General features: G+C 28.3%; 1 protein-coding gene across 2 annotated transcripts; it reads left to right on the top strand.

Moving 5' to 3' along the window:
• The first annotated feature begins 9,361 nt into the window (after positions 1–9,361).
• On the top strand, positions 9,362–12,205 carry LOC118045574 (plant intracellular Ras-group-related LRR protein 4). 2 transcript variants are annotated; one of them, XM_035054239.2, is made up of 4 exons: positions 9,362–10,252; positions 10,437–11,350; positions 11,469–11,653; positions 11,878–12,205. In XM_035054239.2, exons 1-3 carry the CDS (start codon positions 9,604–9,606, stop codon positions 11,613–11,615), a joined length of 1,710 nt encoding a protein of 569 aa, XP_034910130.1. In that variant the 5' UTR covers positions 9,362–9,603; the 3' UTR covers positions 11,616–11,653; positions 11,878–12,205. The 2 variants fall into 2 exon arrangements, with proteins under 2 accessions (XP_034910130.1, XP_034910129.1); XM_035054238.2 differs by having other exon boundaries at positions 9,363–10,252; positions 11,469–12,205.
• The last annotated feature ends 9,207 nt before the right edge of the window (positions 12,206–21,412 follow it).

Here is a 21,412-nt window from a genome sequence, read left to right as displayed (position 1 = left end):
CCAAACTTGACCAAAATTAGAAGAATTATTTAAGTTTAAGGACTTAATCAAATTTCTAACAAGTTTGATTTTTTTAATTTAATTTCTAATTTTTTATTCAAAGTACCATTTTGCATTATTTTTTTATCTCTTGCATATTTTTAGCTTCTCATATTTAATATTTAGGATTGTTATCTACAAGTGAAAACCTTTTTTCGGCATTAAATGAACCAATTTTACTTAAAAATATACAAAAATAACAAAAAAAATATTTCTTTTAAAAATACACTAAATGTATATATATATATATATATATATATATATATATATATATATTTGCATATGGTCAAGCCTCTCAAATAAAAATCATGTTTTGCATAAAACATAGATAATAATAAAAATAAAAATACATGGCATGATTTAGCATATTTTTTAATACCAAAATTCAAGAAAAGGTATTTTTTTTTATATCCTTACATGTATTCTTTGATTTAATAACAAGTTTATTAAATCTATGAGAACTTGACTTATATTTCAAAAATACCAAAAATATTATTTTTTTCTATTTTAATACCAGAATTATAAACTTATACATAAAATATATTTCTGATATTAAAAGAAACAAATGCAAAAATATGTTTAGACTCTAAAATAGCTAGGCTTAACCTATAAAATCATGGCCCACTCTACTAGAGTGAACTGACTTTTAACTATTAGACAAATTAACAATTAGAAAAATGACAACATTATCTTAATAATCAGACAAATAAACAATGCATCTTACCTTAGGTATGGTTTATTAGGGATGATATTGTCCTCTCTATACACAATCAATCCCCTTATTTAGACTCTAAAGACTTTTTAGGGTTTTTAATGATCAAAATACTAAGTGATGATTCCAAAACTTTTTTAACTGATAAAGAATAAGAATTCTTTGTTATTTTCATCCATACTCTAGGATTCTAATTTGAGAGAATGATTACCACGACACCGCACAAGTGTGACAGTTAGCATAAAACTCTGTAGCCAAGCTATGATACATATTAAATAGATTTATCTCTTGCTTACTTGACCCAAATGTCATCAATCAACCCATTAAATACCTTTTTAATTCTCTTAACTCTTCTTAGCTCTTTTCTATGTAATAGATTCAATCAACACATGCAATTAATCATATAATATTGCTTGTTGATTTTCATCGGACTGCTTCATTACAACTCATCTTTAAAAAAAACAATGATTAGAATGCGAAGAAGATTGATATAATTCTTAATGAATTCTATCTTTATTGATCATTATTTGAAACTTATGGCGTAGTATAAGATATAAATTTTTGTTCAATTTCACAACATAGTTTACTTATTTCCATCATTGATTCTCTTATTAATTATAGAAAAAATAATAATAAAGGAAAAGGAAATGGATATTAAAATGGTGTTTGGAAGTGCGGCAAATATTGCTTTTAAAAGTGTTTTTTATTTAGAAATATATTAAAATAATATTTTTAAAAAAATATATATTTTTAACATCAACACACCAAAATGATCTAATAACACTAAAAAATAATTTAAAGTAAAAAATTTTAAATTTTGAAGAAAAAACATGTTCAACCTTAGTGTTAAATACCCCTTAAATAAACCAAGTACAATTTTTTTGAAGCAGAGAATATGAAAAAATAACTTTTAAAAATTTTTCAATTTTCCAGAGTGCTACAGTATAATATACATTTTTACAAAAATTGAAAAGAAATTTTGTTATCAATTAGTAAATACATGCCTTTTCTTTTCTTAGCTAGTCTTTGAAAAAGTTGAAATTATTTTCCACAAATCAAATCTTTATGAATTCTTTAAATTTAACATAAATGCTAATTAACGCTAACAAACTAAAAGAGTTAAAGGTTTTATTGTCTCCCAAGCCAATATGATTTTCACTATTCAATGAACAATTCTTTTTTAATTTTTTATTTTGATCATCAAATTTTATTTTATTTTTTTTTTCATTTTTATTATTCTATGTGATGTTTTTTGATACTTTATTTCTTGATATATATTTCCTTCTATTTGCATTTTCTTGAAAATTGAGGGATTTTGATAAAATCTTATATTTGAACTAGAGGTTAATTTTGTTAAACAAGGTTTAAATCTTTTATGTTTAGAACAATTAAAAGATGAAGAATCAAAATAAAAATAAGAAAAACCAAAGGGTTGAATTAGAGGTTAATTTTATTTTACAAGGTTTAACTTTTTAGTGTCTAGAACAATTAAAAGATAAAAAACCAAAATAAAAATAAAAAAAATCAAAAGGGCTTTTCTAAGCTTTTGCAAAAAAGTTAATACATGTCCAGGAATTCTCCAATTACACATTTTCCCATTCCTTTAGTTTTTGAATTTTATGTTTAGGTCATAAATTTTAATTGTTTTTCATATTTTAGTCGTTTCATCTTGAGAAAAAAAAAAGAGAGAAAGTTATCAAAAAATAAAATGAAAAAAAGTGATCAATCGATTATATTTTCACTAGAGTGTATGTGTATTGGTGTAATTGGATTCTAAAAAAATATATTGAATTTTAAAAAATGTTTTTGATTTAGTTTAATTTTGGATCTTTTGATCATTTTTAAGAGTGTTTTAAGATCAAAATGAGTTTTTTAAGGTGCTTTCTTGTTAGGTTTTTGGAATAAAATAAATAGTTGAAAATTGAATTTTCTTTATCCAAAACATTGGAGCTTGAAATTTTAGGCATTATAACGGCCAAAATATTTATGAATAGGAAACACACTATCTACTTTGTTTTTTTAATATGAAAGATTAAACAAAAAAACAATATAAAAATAAAAGGCTAAACATAAAGGCTTGATGTTATAGCCCCCATAGGCCCACCTGCTCATGCTTATTTATATGTCAGCCCACCTGGCCTAGACTCCTAACCTTGTTTTAGATAACCCTCTAATTTTTTTTATTTATTAAATTTTAATTAAAAAATATTATATATAAAATAATTAAAATTACGTTTGGAATTTTATTATGTTAAATATCATATTCAATTTTACTTTTATTTTTAAATTAAATTATAGAATATTTTTATAATATTAGAAATCATTTTTTTAATTATTATATATGAATCTCATGTTAATTTTTTATATCATGAATATTTTTTATTGTAATGTTTTATATAATTTTCTTATATTAATTATTGTTTTCCTTCAATTGTATACAAAATCTTAAGGTATGATTTCTATTTTTTATTGAAATTTATTTTTCATATCATGATGAGTTTGTTTTATTTAATAAGCAATGTTTTGTATAATACTTATATTTAATTATTAATTTTTTTACAAAAAAATTATTTTAATTGCATTTTCTTTTAATTTAAAAAAAAATTATGCTACTAATAAAAAAATATTTTGTTAAAAAAAGCGTGTATAGGAAAAGAATAAATTCATTTAATAGTTTTTTCTCTTTAGAATTTAATTTGTAACTTTTCATACAAATATCTATTTTAATTATAAAATAAATAAATAAAAATAGATTTAAAAAAATTAGCTTGGAACATTGCATGGGTAAAAAACTAATTAAATTACAACACTAAAAACAAACAGATTTTTTATGGTGTTTTATTGTTTATATTAGCAATGAAGTATCTTAATATATTATTTTAAGTGAGTTCATAACAACTTAGAGTTATACCTCAGCTGGTAAAACACAATAAAAAGCCATGAGGTTGTAGGTTTGAATCCCGTTAACAACATTATTTTCCAACAAATGATATTTTGTTTGTTTATTTTTCTTTTTTAAAAAAATGAAAGTGGATGACAAGGTCAGATGAGTGGACCTGATCTCTAAACTCGTGTGGACTTGACCTGCTACAAGGGCTAGAAACTTGGCCCGACCCTTTTCTATCCTTCTTGTTTTTGCACTAAAAAAAAATATAAAATTCAATTACTCTTTAGTTTTAACATGATGGTTAAATACTATTATAAATTTGTATTTAAATTTTAATAATTTTTTTCAATTATTATGTATATGATATAAAAATACTAATACTAATAATAAATTGATCATGAAAATTCAATTCAATTTTTTTTTATTTCTTAATTGTTTTTAGATATATTTTTAACATGATTTTATTATATTTATAATGTTTTTAGATTTCAATCACACATAAAATACGAGCATATTATTTTGATAATTTTTTAAAATTTTGTAGGTAATTTTAACAACAATAATGATTTTTGTTAAAAAGTATACATTAATAAAAAAATTATCTTGATTGAAAAAAAATTCCAAACAATTATCTTTATGGGTTAAATAAAAATTCTGTCTGCTAAGATTAACAAAAAATATATATTAATAGAAAAAATTATCTTAATTGAGGATTTTTTATTTCAAACAACTTTATTTCTGGAATAAAAAACAATTCCCTGAAACCTATGTTTTTTTTTTCGCGTTCACATTTTTTTTCCCTGTTCAATTATACAACTAGTATATAACTTAGATTAAATAACTAGATTTATTCTCGCTACACACGAACGCAGCTTCACGGTAAAAACAAAAAGAAAAATCAAAGGCCGGCGTGCCTTTGCCATTGACTAATTAGAACTCAAAATGTTTAAGACACTTTGAAAACAAGACAAGGTAGAGAGTGACATGGAAGAAGATAAGAATAAGATTTATTTATTTATTTATTTATTTATTTTAAAAAAGAAAGGTTGGGTGACAAACTGCCCAGGAGGAAGCATCCACATTCCTCAAGAATCATATGATGCGGCAGTCATCATCGTCGCCCACCGTGTCATCAAACTTCACATGGACAGATAAGAAGCATATCACGTGAGGTTGTATCTCATAATTTATCACGTGATGTTGTATCTCATAATTTATGAAAACCCGAAAAATAAAAATAAAAATAAAAATAAAAATAAAAACAGTGAATTTGTTTTTATTGGATTAGAGATTCATCTTCAATAAAAAGCCATAAAAAACAACTTGTTTTGGTTGTGTAATTGATACACAAGTTTGCTAATAGTATTATTATTTTCTATCCGAAGACAAGAATAGTTCGTTACTGATTCGAGTGTAAATAATATTTTTTAAAATTTGATTGTTAAAATTTTTTATATCCGAAGACAAAATTTTGCATGAATGCATGTGGTTTATAAGTTTTTCTTTTCATGGTTTATTAAAAGACTTTGTTAGATTTTGGATTACACGATGTGGAGCAGTTTTAAGAAAATCAAAATCATTAAAATTTGATTTCTTTTTTTTGAAGCTCAATAATATACATTATTAAGCTATATGTTTTTTGTGTGTTGTAGTTTATCAATATATACATGATGGGATTATTGGACTCGGAAAAATGAAAAAAAAAAAAAACATATTATAGCTCATTTTAAAATGTTTATTACAAATTAGTTTATAAGACAACATTGATCATTCCAATGAATGGATAAAAAAAGTAATCCTAGAAATTGATTTGATTGAGTCTCACCATATTTGATTAGATGAAGCAGGTCAAGTGAGTTTGGAAGTGCAAATCCAATTTATAGCCGTATTTGTTATAGCTATAACAGTTAAAAGTATTTTTTATTTAAAAAATATATTTAAATAATTAAAAAAAATAAATTATTTTTGACATCAGAACATCAAGGCCATGTTTGTTTCTCGGAAAATAGTTTCCGAGAAACTATTTTCCAAACTTTCTCGTGTTTGTTTGCTATTAGAAAAGTTGGTATACAGAAAACACTTTTCGGTCAACGAAAAACACTTTTAAGTCAAAGAAAAATTTGGTTTGATTTTCAGGAAAGTGTTTCCATTTTTAGCTGTGTTTATTTTTCAGAAAGTGGTTTCCGGAAAATCACTTTCTAAACTTTCCTGTGTTTGTTTGTCATTAGGAAAGTTGATCAACGGAAAACACTTTCCAGTAAAAGGAAAATTTGGCTTAGTTTTCAGGAGAGTGTTTTCTTGAAAAATTTGGACGGAAAACACTTTCCGGAAGTTGTGAAAAATTTAGAAATGTCATTATTTGATGATTATATCAAATTTGATCCTCAAACTTTTGATTGCAATATATATTTTGTTTTGAATATTTATTTTACAATTTCATCTCTTAAAATTTTATTTTTATATTAACTTTGGTCCTTATTTTTATAATTGCTATTTGCTTTTTCTTTATCATTTTTTTATTAAAATTTTTTATCTATCAAATTTGATCCTCATTCTTTTTATTGTTACTTATTTTATTTAAAATAATTTATGAAATGTTGATTATTATTATTTTTAATTTCTTCATCTTTCATTTTTTTTTAATTTTTTAGATTTGATCTCTAATATATTGATTATTATTTATTTTATTTGAGATAATTTATGAAATTATATTTTTTTCAATTTCATTCTCATTCAAGTTTTTAATTTGTAAGATTTGTTCCTCATTATTTTAATAAACTTGAGAAAAAATAAAATATTAATAAGTTATTTTGCAGCTCATTTTCCATAACATAACTAAACACTGGAAAGTGTTTTCCAACAACTTTTCCACTACATTACCAAATATCAAAAAATACTTTCAAAAAGAAACTACTTTCCAGCAAAACAAACAGGACCAAAAATAATTTAAAAACATAAAAAAAATTCAATTTAAATAAATAAATTAAAATTTTTAAAAATATAATTTACACCGTATTTCCTAACGCAACCTAAATCATACAAGCTTATGAATATGTTTGAAATGCAACCCAATCCTAGTCCAGGCTTTGTATTTACTCGACAGAGGGTTCAATGGCCTTGCATAAAGGGTTATGGTGTGAGTAGCATTGGAGGAATGCCTGCGCTACAGTTGGGCACTTTTTTTTTTATAAATAAAATTATAAATTAATTTGTAAAATCATGACTTGTAAAATTATATTTACCATGTAAAATTAAATTAAAATTTTAAAAATTAATATAATTAGACTTGACTTATACTAAATTGGTTAACCTTTTATCCTATTATTTTTAGTTTTTTTTAATATATTTTAAGGTGTTTAAATTTTTTATTATTTATTCTATTTTTATTTTAATTATACTATAATATTATGGAACTGTGTAGTTTTACTATTTAAGTTTACATATTCTCGGGTTAAAAAAAATATTCTTGACAACGTTCGCTAAACAGTGACTAGTGAGTTAGGAAGAGGAAGAGGTTTTTATTTTTTTAGTATTTGAGAAATAATGAAAGAAGAACGCACGTGTCCACCATTACTCGGTGGACACGTGGACACTGCACTCCACCGCACACCTTCTCCTTTTGGTAAGGTCAACGACGGCCCCTCCTTTTTACCTTTTCGACCCTTTCCTTTTTACCCCATCCTCACCTGTAAGGTCATTTATTATAGCTCCAAACGAGGCACAGTTTCTCCTTTTAGATTGAAGTTGAACTTATAACTGTCGTGTTGCTCCTCAAAATAGAAGCACTTTCTTGAATGTTCTAATAAAAATAGCTTTGTTCTGGGGTAAAACAAAAACTTAATTTTAAAATTTTTTATTTTTAAATTATTTTAATATATTAAAATTTAAAATAATTTTTTTAAAAATCAACCACACTCACCTATATATTATATATAATCATGAAAGATCAATTGCTATGAATTGAATTACTACTATCTAAAGTAATAATTCACCAACTTTGTTATCAAGGAATTGTTAATACAGAGTTTTAAATATTGTGATATTGTAATTTGAATTTTATATAACCATTATGAATTCAATTACTTTGCAAGGTGTGTTTGTTTAATTTTAAATTTTGTGTTTACTGTGCAAAAAAAAACAGTAAGATATTTGATACCATACTGAACTATGTTTTATATTACAGGACCCACTAAAAATTAAGTTTGAAATGCGGTTTTTATGAAGCAGTTTTTACATGTCTTTAACTAATGCTGTTTGTTTTTGCGTTTCAAAAGCACTTTTAAAAATTTTTGAATTTTTTTTTATTTTTTCTTTAATTCAAATTAATATTTTTTGTGTTTTCAAAATTAATTTGATGTATTGATTGATATCAAAAATAATTTTTTAAAAATAAAAAAAATTATTTTGATGCATTTCCAAGAAAAAAACACTTTGAAAAGCAACCGCAATCACACTTCTAAATACAACTAACCAAATATTTTATATATGTTTTTTGTTACATATAAACATCAACCATAATTTTTACCAAACATGTATTTAAATCCACCTAACCATGCCTAACTATATTTTTTTTAAAATTTATCAATATACAACCTTGATAAGCAACAAGATAAATTCAACAAAATCCATTTAAACATTCAATTCTTTCAGAAATAATTTAAATTAAATTGCTCTTCTTTTTTCTTCCCAACCTCATCATAATAAACTCGAATAAATACAAAATAGGCATGTATAGCTTGCCTAAAAGTAAATAGAAACCTTTAATGATAAAATCCAACTACCTAACTTGTGTTATGTAAAATCTAATTGGAAGATATATTTTTGATGAGAAATGTACTAGCATGAAATATGGGGAAAATAAGGGATAAAACAAATAGAATAAGACAAACAAAAAGCAGAGATGAGTGTTACAAAAATATCGGCCATCTTTAATATTTATATTATTTGATTTTTTGTTTTAATTTGAAAAGATTGATAATATAAATATTACAATAATAGTAAATTAAAAAAACTAATAAATAAATATTACAGTTTTTAAAACTCATAAACCTAACCCAACTCACATATCCTATATTTTATTTGTTTTTATATTTGATATTTTATAAATTAAATATTCATTTTTATTTATTTAGGAACGTTTTTGATTTAAAGATCCTATTTGTTTTTGCATTTTAAAAATATTTTTAAAAAAATTTGAATTTTTTTATTTTTTTTATTTTCTTCGAACTAATTTTTTTTGGTGTTTTTAGATCATTTTGATATGTTAATATTAAAAATAATTTTTAAAAAATAAAAAAAATATTATTTTGATACATTTTAAATAAAAAACACTTAAAAAAAATCGCAATTCCACCTCCAAACAGGTTCAAAGTTCTTGCTAGCATGATTTTTAAAGATTTATTTAATGTAAGATAAGTTCCTTTATAAATACAAATCTATAAAAATTTACAATATAAACTTTATTGATGTATATCTATAATATCCACAAATAACTAAGTCCAGCTAATATATTTATCTAAATATCCACAAATAATTGAATTAATTAAGTGTATAATTTATAAAATATTAAAAGTTTGGTAAAATAAAATTATAGGCTTCAGTTATATCTGCTATATCCATAAACATCCTCTGGACAAAGTACCACAGATCAAAATCATCGGTTCCAAACAAGTCTCATCCAATAAATTTCACGTTATCAGTATTCAATAAATAAACAAATAAATAAATTAAAAAGAAACTTCAATAATAATTTTCAAAATCGCAAATATATATATAAAACCAGAATCCGCCAAACCCCAAAACCAGCAGAGTACACAGGGCATGGACATAGCTGGATTTCTAACAAGACGACGCATAAAACTCCACCCTTTCCAAATTACCTAAACTACCCTTCTCCCTCCATCCCCTCTTTTCTTCTCCAAAAATCCACAATTCTTTCCCCTCTAATTTCTTGTTTTCGGCATCAATGGAAATGACAAATGTGAAATCTGTTGATCAGGCGGTGGAGGGAATTATGAGAATTCATAGATCTTTACCGACAAGACCAGGGATCGAAGAAGTAGAAGCTTCAAAGACACTGATTCGGAATGTCGACAAAGAAGAACAAGCGAAACTGGAAGCGATTTCGAAGCAGACAAAGAGCCCTGATTTTCCTCAAGAGTTGTTCATGATCTTGCAAGAAATGCAAAAGCAGTTGACGTTTTTTCAAAGCAGAGACCAAAAGAGGGAGGCATTAAAATTGCTTGATCTTGAAAATGTTCATAACCTGTTCGATGAATTTATTCAAAGAGCTTCCAAATGTCTTTCTTCGCCTTCTTCTTCTTCTCCCACTTCTGTTTCTGGGTTTGACTTTTCTTCGAATTATACGAATGGGGGCAGCAGTTCTTTTAAAGGGAGCGCTGCTGCGGGTTCTTTTTCCATTGATAGATCATCCATGGCTACATCGTCTGGATTGTATTATGCAGAGAAAGAGCCGACGAGGAGTGCTGAATTGTTTACTAGGGATGATAGTTATGTGAAGAAAACGAAATCTTCGTTTTATTCGGATGGTATTGGTGTCTCTTCTACGCCGCATATTGCGGACTCTACTTTAAAAGCTAGTTCAATCAGTTCAAGTAAGCTTTGATTTCTTGAAGTTGTGTGTTCATTCTTTAACGGGTTATGCTTATTTTAGTTTCCAACTAGTAATTGCGAACAGGTAGTTTTGTTTGAATTGCTTTTTTTTTTTTTTTGGTAGATAATTTCTAGGTGCGTAATGTTTGTGATGTAAAGGTTGATTTTGTATTGCTAATTGTGTAGGTCAAGATGGTGAGAAGTTGAGTCTAATTAAGCTTGCGAGTTTAATTGAAGTTTCTGCTAAAAAAGGAACACGGGAGCTTAATCTCCAAAACAAGTTGATGGATCAAGTAGATTGGCTACCGGATTCGATAGGCAAGCTGTCGAGTTTGGTTACGCTAGACTTGTCTGATAATAGGATTGTGGCGTTGCCAGACACTATTGGAGGTTTGTCATCATTGACGAAGTTGGATTTGCATGCCAATAGAATTGGTGAACTCCCAGGATCTATTGGGGATCTTCTTAGTTTGGTTGTTCTGGATGTTAGGGGTAACCAGTTATCGTCCCTGCCTGCTACTTTTGGCAGATTGGTACGACTTCAGGAGCTTGATCTGAGCTCAAATCGGCTCTCTTCGCTCCCTGATACGATAGGTTCACTTGTTAGTCTGAAAAATTTAAATGTGGAGACCAATGATATTGAAGAAATCCCATATACTATTGGCAAATGTTTGTCACTAAAGGAGCTTCGTGCAGACTATAACAGACTCAAGGCACTGCCAGAAGCTGTTGGAAAGATAGAGACTTTGGAGGTTCTATCTGTTCGGTACAATAACATCAAACAGTTGCCTACAACAATGTCATCTCTATTAAGCTTGAAGGAGCTTGATGTAAGTTTCAATGAGCTTGAGTCAGTGCCTGAGAGCTTGTGTTTTGCTATCTCACTCATCAAGATGAATATAGGAAGCAATTTTGCTGATATGCAATCGCTACCAAGGTCTATCGGGAACCTTGAGAATCTTGAAGAGCTGGATATTAGCAATAACCAGATACGTGTCCTTCCAGGCTCTTTTAGGATGCTAACACGACTTCGTATCTTACGTGTAGAACAAAATCCTTTGGAAGTACCACCAAGACATATAGCTGAAAAAGGTGCCCAGGTATGTCTACTCTTGCATTTGGTTGTTACATAGGATCCGATCTCTATTTAAAGGCCTAATTTGCTTACACTATGACTGATTGAAGCTCGTCTTCTCTATCTGATCTGTGTTGTCTCAGGCTGTTGTGCAATACATGGCCGAACTTGTTGAAAAGAGGGACATCAAAGCCCAACCTGTAAAGCAGAAAAAGAGTTGGGCTCAAATTTGCTTCTTTTCAAAGTCTAACAAAAGGAAGCGCAATGGCATAGACTATGTGAAAACCTGAATCACCTAACATGAAACACAACATGACCTTTATGTTGGGTAAGTTTGAGAATCATCTTCAGTATCATGTTGAGAGGAGGGGGGCTGTTTGGCTGTGATAAGATTGAGGAGTTACTTCTAAGGCGGGTTTTGATAATTTCACACTGCAAATTGTGCTTTTCTTATCTCATCTTGCATTGATATTGCTGCTGAGTTTAATTAAGTGGCATGCTTACACCATGACTGATTGAAGCTCTTCTTCTCCGTCTTTGCTGAGGTTGTAGTGGTTTGCAAAGCAGAAATGCCAGCGCGACAAATCCACACATCAAACAGGGGACTCAGTTCATAAAACATGGTTTTCACTCTTGATCCACAAATTGCAGATTTTCATTATTGTTTTGTTTCTATTCTTGGCCTTTTCATTTTATTCCATTTGTATCTGATGCCCTTGAACTGTAAGAGGTGTATGATTCAGCTGGCGGATAGGAGGGCGAGGAAAATACCATGTTTTGTATTCTTAATTGTATGAAGTTTGATCTTACCTCTACTACATGTAATAGAATCTTTTTCTATGTTTTAGATTCAGTAGAATTTAAAATTTCTTTTGTCCAATGCTTTTATTGCAGTTCTAGTAAACATTAACATCTGCCGTTCTAGTAAAAGTTAAATAAATCAACATTTTCTAGCTATAGGGCCGTTTATTCAGGTGCCCGGTGATTTCTTACTGGGAGTATGGTTATATCAATTTATGCTATGCGCTGATTTCTAGAGTGCAAATGAAATCATGCATGCCATATTGTGTTTAGTTCTCTCTCGTTCCCCTGATTTTGGTTTTACTTGATAGGTAGTTGACCTAGCTCCACTTGCATGTGTTTCTTCTACAACAGTCTACTTTGATAATATTTTTCACTTGTATTTTCTGGATTCTTTTACAGATCTTAGACAAAAGAGTTTACGTATATTGCTTTCTTTGGTTTACAATATTTCCAATGTTTTCTGATTTATCTAGAAATTGATTATTGAATAACCGAATAAACTATAAACATGTTGGAACAGGAACATCTTTATTATTAGCATGCTTACAATGATAGCGTATTGATGTGTTTGGAATTTATTTTAGCCATTGGTTATTGATCATTCTTTTGCCAAGAATTTGTTGATATCATAGTTCTATCTGGATTCAGTCAATCTATTAACCGATAGATGGTGAAAATACTGAGAGAGGAAAGAGAAAAAGAAAAAAGAAAACATTGAAAGACAGTTCTTTGCCTCGGGCTTACGCCAGAATGAGAGCAAACAATATCCATCTTCAGCTCCTAGCCTGTCTTGTTTACAGATCATCAAAGGGGTTGGAAGTGTGTTCTCCAAGAGAGTCCATCCAGAAGCCACTTTTTATGACCTGTGATTTGTGAGTGAGACAGCTATCTCTCCCTACTTGGGAAGGGAAACATCAGTGGTCTGGTAGGTTCAGGTAGGTGGGAGGCATCACAAGATTTTGTGGCAAAGAAGTTGATAATTTCACATGATCAGTCTAGATTAGGGTTGGCAAACTTGAATTTGAAGATCCGTCTAGGTTAGTTAAGTTAGTAGTTTCCAACTGTAATCATCTAGGTTGCTTTGGAAAGTGGTATAGAATCCCAACCTCTGATACCACATCTCCTGAATCTTGGCATTCTGACAGTGGTGACATGTAGATCTTGATGTCTCCAATATGCTTCAGCTCTCACGAGCTATGCTTTGCACTCAGCTTGACATTGCTCTTAACTGCTTTTAGTTTAACTTATGTATTCCATACATCATTATATATAAATCAAACACAGAAGATGGTGGGTCAGTACCGACTGAATCGTACTATGTTGAGGTGACATCTGTTTAAATCAGAAGGTATCTTTTTTAGGGAGGAATAGGAAATCAGCAGTTAGAGGCATTATTAGTGTGATTGGATTCTTTATTAGGTAAATGTCACGCTAATCATTGCTATTATGTATGCCTGGACAGTGTTGTTTGTATTGGATTATGATAATTATATAATAGAAACAGACTGTTAGTTTCAGTAATCAATGGTTACAGCATTCTAACCAACGACAGGAAAAGAAAGTGGAGTGTGTTGGCACTGATCAGGTAGCAAAACACTCATTGACTTGGACTTTTCGAAGGGTTTAAAGAACAGCAGCTTGTTTGTTTAATATACATTTACGATTTTTCAGTTTTGGGAACTGGGAAGCCAGGCATAAATAAGCTGGAGATGATGACCGTAGGGTCTGGCTTTTCTGTCTTCTTTTTGAAAACAAGAAAAACTTCCATGGCTGCATAGTTAAGACACAGAACTCAAAACCACCCTCTCCTAACAGGAGCTTTCTTTTGGATTCGATATTCAAGTGGCATCCTCTTATCACAAACACGAAAATTAAGCCCATCTTTCCAGTTTGGTTAAAAACAAAAAATCCACATCAAAATTAAAAAAAAAAAAAAAAAAAACTCGTAAGAACCTAACCTCGGAATTAAATCCACTTGCAATCAAGTCAATCTAGAAGGTTCTGGCTTAGAAGAAGATACAGTGCTATTTGTTAGATTTTTCTGTAGGAATCGGGCTCGGTTTTGTTTACTCAAAATTTCGAAGGCCCCGCCGATTAAGAATAACAATTTTGATTGATTATTAATTTGGCCATACATGAATACAGCTGTAGGCGTAGAAAATGGCAGAAGATGGTACTCAAGTTCAGGAGGTTCGATCCAAAACAAAAATCAAGTTAGATAGATCTGCTTCAAGTATTAGAACTCTTAGTGAATATGTTATGTAGTATATATAACATTGATTTTATTTATACAAAATGATTTTTTTTATTATTAACTTTTTTTTATATTTAATTAATGAATCTAGAGTAAGTATAAGATTCATAAGATAAAAATACTTTGCAAAGAAAATTATAAAGTTGTTATAATTATGAAATTCTTATTGCATCAAAACATTATTCCTAAATATTCATGGTCAACGTTCTATTAAGACTAAATATTAATTAGATCTATTAAAACCAATACATGTTATATTCAGTCATTTATGAAAGAAAGTAACTCCTCTTATGAACTAAGATATGAGGGATACCTAAAACTAATATGTATGTGCTTGTCAGATGACATGTATACTAAATAGATCCATAAAAAATATTCCATATGGAAAGATCACTTATGTCTATGGAAATACTCGTGATAATTGTATAAGTGATCTTTAGACTTGAAATCACTAAGTTATCTTATAAAAAAAAGTATTATGCTTTATCCTGACCACATGTTGTCTTAATCAAGGATAACAAATAAACAAATATTGGGTATAAAGATATTTGAGTAATCAAGAGAGGATCCATCATCCTAGATAAATTAGAAAAAAAATATTTTATCTGTTCTCAAATAACATTAATTGTGAAATCCTTAGCCAAGTGGAATGTAATGAGTTTTGAAAAGAGTTTCAAAATTTTATTTAAAGAATCAATGACTATAATGTTGAGAATTAAAATGATTTAACAAAGTAGACACACTCTATATTATAATGTTTAAATTAGAACATTTATGATCAAGGGATAATAATTACAATGAGAAATTAATCACTAAAATGTTAAGTTAAACCACTATTGACTTTTCTAATATTGAAAAGATCATGACAAATTGATAGATATTATACTTGATCTTCAAATATAAATTAATCAATTGTTGAATTGATAATACATTAATTTGTTTAATCCTATTTTATTTAAGATTATGATTTATATTTGGGCCAACTTATTAAGGAACCTAATGGGTCACACATATAAGAACCATTTTTCAAAAATTAAAATGAGATGATAATCAAGTGTCATTTGATTGTAAATTAATTTTAAAAATTGAGAACTAGAATGTAATTAATACAAGAGATTACAATTCTAGACCTAGAAAAATCAAGTAGGGACTTGATTGATTAATATTATTTAAGAAGAAAATTGATTTTTTTCTATTTATAGAGTTTTTATGCTTCCCTATAAATAGAATGCTATATCTCTTAGGAGAAAGGTGAGAAAAATACAATATGTAAACACCTAAAAACAAAAAAAAAAAAAGAGTTAGCACTTTAAGGTATAACAATCCTTTTCTACTAAAAGGGTTTAGGAGATTTCTTACGGGTGGCTCATGTGGATTGCTATTAGAGACCATATACTTAAACGACTTGTGGTTTGGGACAACCTAGCCTTTAAGCAAATATTCAAAGATGAAAAGAACATCTAATTTTTAGGTAATCTTTGCATAAACCCTAAACAACTTTAGATTTATTTAACAAGATCATTGAGACTCCTGAAAAATTTTAAATTTATTGTTTTTGCTATGTATATGTTTTTTTAGGAAACCTAACAAAAACATCCTCATTTAACTAAACATCACGACTCCTTTACAATCACTAAATTTGTTGATAATTGATTGAGTTATGCAAAGAGAATAATCATCATGTGTTAATCTTTTTAATCAAAAGACCCGTTTACTTGATAATACGATTATTGAAACCTAGATAAAGCCCTTGTTTAGTATAGTGTTTCAAACGGGGGTTGGCCAAAATTTGAATTGTTTTCGCTTAAAATTATTATTTTTTAATGTTTTTGAATTGCTTTGATATACTGATATCAAAAATAATTTTTAATACATATATATAATTTATTTTGATATATTTTCCAGTGAAAAACACTTTGAAAAGAAACCGCTATTATACTCTGAAACACCTTTGACCCATACATACATCTAATTATATTAAACAATATTACATAGATAGAACAACCAAACATTTGCTCCTAGACGTCTAATGTGGAATTGTATTTCACATGACTAGTTAGGAGTTAGAAGATGATTATTTGTTAATAATTGAGAATCAAACTTCAATTCTTACTTATAGGAACTAAACTGATACAACCTTTTACTATGGTTTTTTGACAAAATTATGCAGCCATAGACATACATTGAGGTCCATTATATATTGTACAGAATATGCATCATAAATGAGTAATTGTGGCAGTTTTATGGGTTAATATAGATGTTTCTAAATCGTAACCCTAGGATTAAAACCCCTAAAAACTTGTTATGATGCAAATAAATCCTAGATTACTAACCAATCAAGTTTCCCAAATGGTTTACTGCAAATAAATGGACTAAAATTGATCCAAATTATAGGCTAAGACAATGTTTTTTCTTAAAAACACGAAGAAAATTACCCGACATAAATACAAAATTGAAGAACAAGCTGCCAAACTAGAAATGGACTTTTAGGCCTCTAAACCTACTGCTTTTGGTCCTCATAAATTACATTATCAATATCAAGCATAGTTGAATAAAAAGAAACTAACAAAAATATCAATTCATCATAAACATCCATTAAGTTTCATTTTTCAAAATTTCCAAATCAAAACAATAATCATGATTAACCAATATGAGGTTCAAAATTGATATTTTAACACTCCATATGATTAAAACAAAACTTAAGAGCCTTGAAAAATGCTTTAACAAACCAAAAAAATATTAAACACCTTGCTACTATATTTAGCAGTTTTCAATCCAACTAAATGCAAGCTTAACATACCAAGACACTAATCTTCACATCAATAAATTAAAAAAATAATTGCATTATAAAGTAAATAGAAATTTTGAATCCAACAAGTCTTATGGACTCCACTTTTAAAGTTTACAAAAGTATACATTCCAAGCTTGAAATCTTCAATGAGAGTAGATTTTTGCTGCTGCTTTTCTTTCTTCTTATCTCTAAACCTAACAAGGCTAAACCTTTGAACCTTTTTTGAGCTCTTGAACTCAGTATTAAATCCCTTAAAGCTTAACCAAATTTCTTCCCTCTCCTTTTTTATCCCTTTTTTTGTCAAATTATCTCTCCTTTTATAGGTTGATTCAGAGCTTCTAGATGAGTTTGTCAGGGTTCTAACAAACCAAAACTAGGTTGGTTTTATCATAGGATAGATGATTTTGGATTTAGGTGGTTTTGATCAAACATGGTGGTTAATATGAAGTGTTTCAACTCTTTGATCTTGAGAGAAGTGTTTTCAACCTTTAATAAGAACCCTTTAGGAATTTCTAAGTGTGAACACATGAAAAAGATGGGTGTTTGTGTGTAAATGGGTATCTCAGTCAGGCTAATTGGGTTGACCACTTTCAAGGCTTCGTTAGAGCAATTCTGATGTCATCATCATTGAAGGCCACCTAAAGTTGGTAAAGGGGGTGCTCATCTTTTGTTTGGATCTAACCTTATTCAATTTGGAGGTTTGTAGCTCCATATTACCCGTTTGAAGGTGCCAACTCGGTCAGCTCAGAATATGAAAATTGAATGATGGCTGATTTGGGATAAGATGTTGGAGATTTCTATGGAAGAATTGAGATGTAAACGTTTAATTTCATGGAAATATGGTTGTAGAGAGGATGTTCCTCTTCCATTGAAAAAAACCACATGCCATATGATGGTTTAGAACTCCACAACAAGCTTTTGGAAGATGTTAACCTAACTATTGTGAACTGTTAAGGAAAAAGATGAACAAAGGCTAAACGACACATCGTTTGGGTTAAATACCTAGAAATTAAGGTCTTTAATTTGAGATCTGATAGATTTCATTTTATTCTTTGTTCTTTTAATTGCTTTTAACTGTACCCTTAATTGTCTTCCAGACTTTTAGTTTCATGGAATTTCACTCCTATCAAACTTAATCATCAGCCTTAAAGTTTAGCACCATTTTGATCTTGGTCCTTGGTTTTCGATGTATGTATTTGGACCCTTAATTGACCATCAAACTTTTAATTTTCTTCAATTTGACCCATGATTTGGTTAATTTCAGCCCTTGAAGTTTTGCGCCTTTTATGATTTGGTTTTTGGATTTGAATTTCTTCAATCAAAATCCTAATGCCCATCAAACTTTAATTATTTTTTTACCATTAAACCCCTGATTTGACTAATTAAACTTTTCAAAGTCTAATTTCAATCCCCCAAACTTTAATTTCTTTTAATTAAAACTCAAATTGACTCCAAAAAATTGATTTTCCTTGCAATCAAGTCTTCAATAAAATTGATTAAGCCTTTAAAAATCCTCATTGAATTCTTCCTCATCCAAATTATATTTATTTTCCCCAAATAAAAATATTTTCATCGAATGGTCTTTTGTCAATCAGGATTGGGTTGCTAATTTTGTTAATTTTTTACATATTGGTCCTTCAACTTTTTCACTTGTCATTTTAGTCCTTCATCACTAACTTAGGCAATCTTCTAGGCTTTCTTCATGTGCATCCTTTTGTATTTTGTATTTATTTTTTCTTGATTTTTTATGGGGTAAAAAATAGGTAACAATATGTATCGTGATTGTTTTCCTAATGAGTTGTGTTAATAAAATACAAATGTTTAAACAACATATTTTAAAAATGAAGATAGAATGAATATGAGTTGTTATATGGTCAAATTAGGGTGCAAAAGAAGGTTGAAATAAACAGCCTAAAAAATAGAGTAAAGAAAGTCATTTTAGTAGTCTTATACAAGATGACAAAAAATAGGAGATACAACACTGTAGAGAGGTTATAGATATAGGAAAGTCAAGGGTTATTTGTTGGTTTATGTGTCTAAGTTAAGGTTATATATTGCATGGAAATGGATGAGTGTGTTTTGAATAGGTGCAAAGTTTGAACTTCTCATGATGTGCATAACGATGTGAATTTCCTCTAATTGAGTTAAAGATGTGGATTGAATAAGAAAAAGAAAATTTTTATAATGAATTCCTTAGTTATGATAACTTTGACCCTATTAATGCAAGGGAGACTACATAAGTTGGGCAGCAGTCGAGAAAAGTTGAGCGTCTACAAGTTTCAAAAAGGTGCTTGACATTTTATGCCACTTTTAGAATGTTATAAAATTATGTAACTATAAATTCCTTAAATGTATATTTGTATGTTTATTATTGAAATAAAAAGATATGAAAAGGCAAGCGAAAGTGTCATGGAGATTGTATTAACATTCTTATATGAATGGCTGAGATCATTAGTACCTTGTTGTAACTAGATTTGCATGTCATTCTTGTAGATGGCAAAGCCTAAATAAGTTAATTGTTAGAAGAAAGATTGTATTTTAGTTAGAATAAAGTTTAAGGATAGAATTTTAGAAGTATTATTTAATCCTTAATATTTGTAATTATGATGTGTATTTGCAACGGTATATGTTTATTTTAGGATCTTTATAAACTCGACCTGAGTAGTAGTTCTACTTGTTTATTTTAGTCTTTAACTTTAGGTAATGAATATGTAAATATAAACTAAAATTACCTATTATGTCATGTAATCAAATTGCTAGTATTTTATCATATGAATAAATTCGTTAAAGTACAGTTAATCAATAATTTTTAATTTCATTGTGTATACTTTATGTTTAAATTAAAGGATAGATAATAATTTGTGTGATGGGAGTAGCCATGAGGCTATTCTTGAATTGTGTCGGTTAATTGTTTATGATAGTTGGACCAAATCTTATGTTCTAAATTGAGATAAGATAATTTATGTGATGGGAGTAGCCATGAGACTATCCTTGAATTATATCGGTTGAATGTCCAAGACAGTTGGACCAAATCATATGTGCTAAATTAAGAAGAGTTTTTTTGCAGGTTGAATACTAAGAATGTTAATTTTAAAGGGAAACTTTAATGAAGTTTCGTAGAATTAATGATGATATAAATTGACCCCAAGCATGATATTAAAAAGGAATTTAAGGATTATTGAATTAATCTAGATGAAAAAAAAAAGAAATTTACCTTGTTTTTCATACAAGTTCAAGACTTGAAAACTTTTAAAATTTCAAGTTACAATTAGTAACTAGGATCAATGTAGAATGGTTAATACTATATCTTGTACTTGAAATATGGCCTAGCTTGTCTTTGTCTCTTGTACTTCCTGAGACTTTATTCTATATGTCTTTATATGGTGGCACATGATTTCCAGGAAGACATAGTCATAATTGGAATTTTAATTTGCTTGCTCCAAATTTAAATCTCTATTTTTTTTCCCTACAAGATGAATGATTAATAATTACTAGATCATTGGTACGTGCTATATTATGGATTGGATCAAAGATTCTTTAATATATAAAAAGGTTAGGTTTTGCTAAAAAAATTTCTAGTAAAAAGGAAAATTTTAAACTGTTTGGAAATTGATTTAATGTGACTTGGTTGCCTTAACGGGTTTGAAAATAACCTGGATGACTGGTAAAAACTTAGTTTGACTTAAAATAAATATTTAAGATGAGATTTTCTTAATAAATATTGAGACAACAACATATTGAATCATGATAACCCATAAAAAAGTCAAAACAAATTAAAAATCTCAAATTCCAATAAATCTAATTAAAAAAATCAATTAAACTGGGGTTAATTTGCTAAATTCACAAATCAGATCATGAGATTATGATAACCTAATAAAAAATAAATTGAAACAAATTATGAAACTTAATTCTTAATCAACACAGTGTTGAGAGATGAAATTGAAAAAAAATCAATTAAGAAAAGGACACAAAAACAATTTGAGTCAACGAGGGTTAACTTGTTTTGAGATGAAAATAATCTCATAGAAAGCATATCGAAAAAAATCACAAAGCCTGATTTCCAATCAACTTAATGTTGAAGAATAAAATCGAGGAAAAATTCAATTAAAAAAAGAAAAGAAAACTCGAGTCAACTAAGTTAACCCGTCAAACTCGTGATCTGAGTCATGAGTTTGGGATAACCTCATAAAAAATAAATTAAAAAAGATTATGAATATGAATCCCCAATAAACCTAATT

This window comes from Populus alba, chromosome 7 (assembly GCF_005239225.2).
Source record: "Populus alba chromosome 7, ASM523922v2, whole genome shotgun sequence".
Classification (NCBI taxonomy): domain Eukaryota; kingdom Viridiplantae; phylum Streptophyta; class Magnoliopsida; order Malpighiales; family Salicaceae; genus Populus; species Populus alba.
The sequence above is the reverse complement of the archived record's forward strand: the minus strand, read 5'-3'. Positions and strand labels throughout refer to the sequence as shown.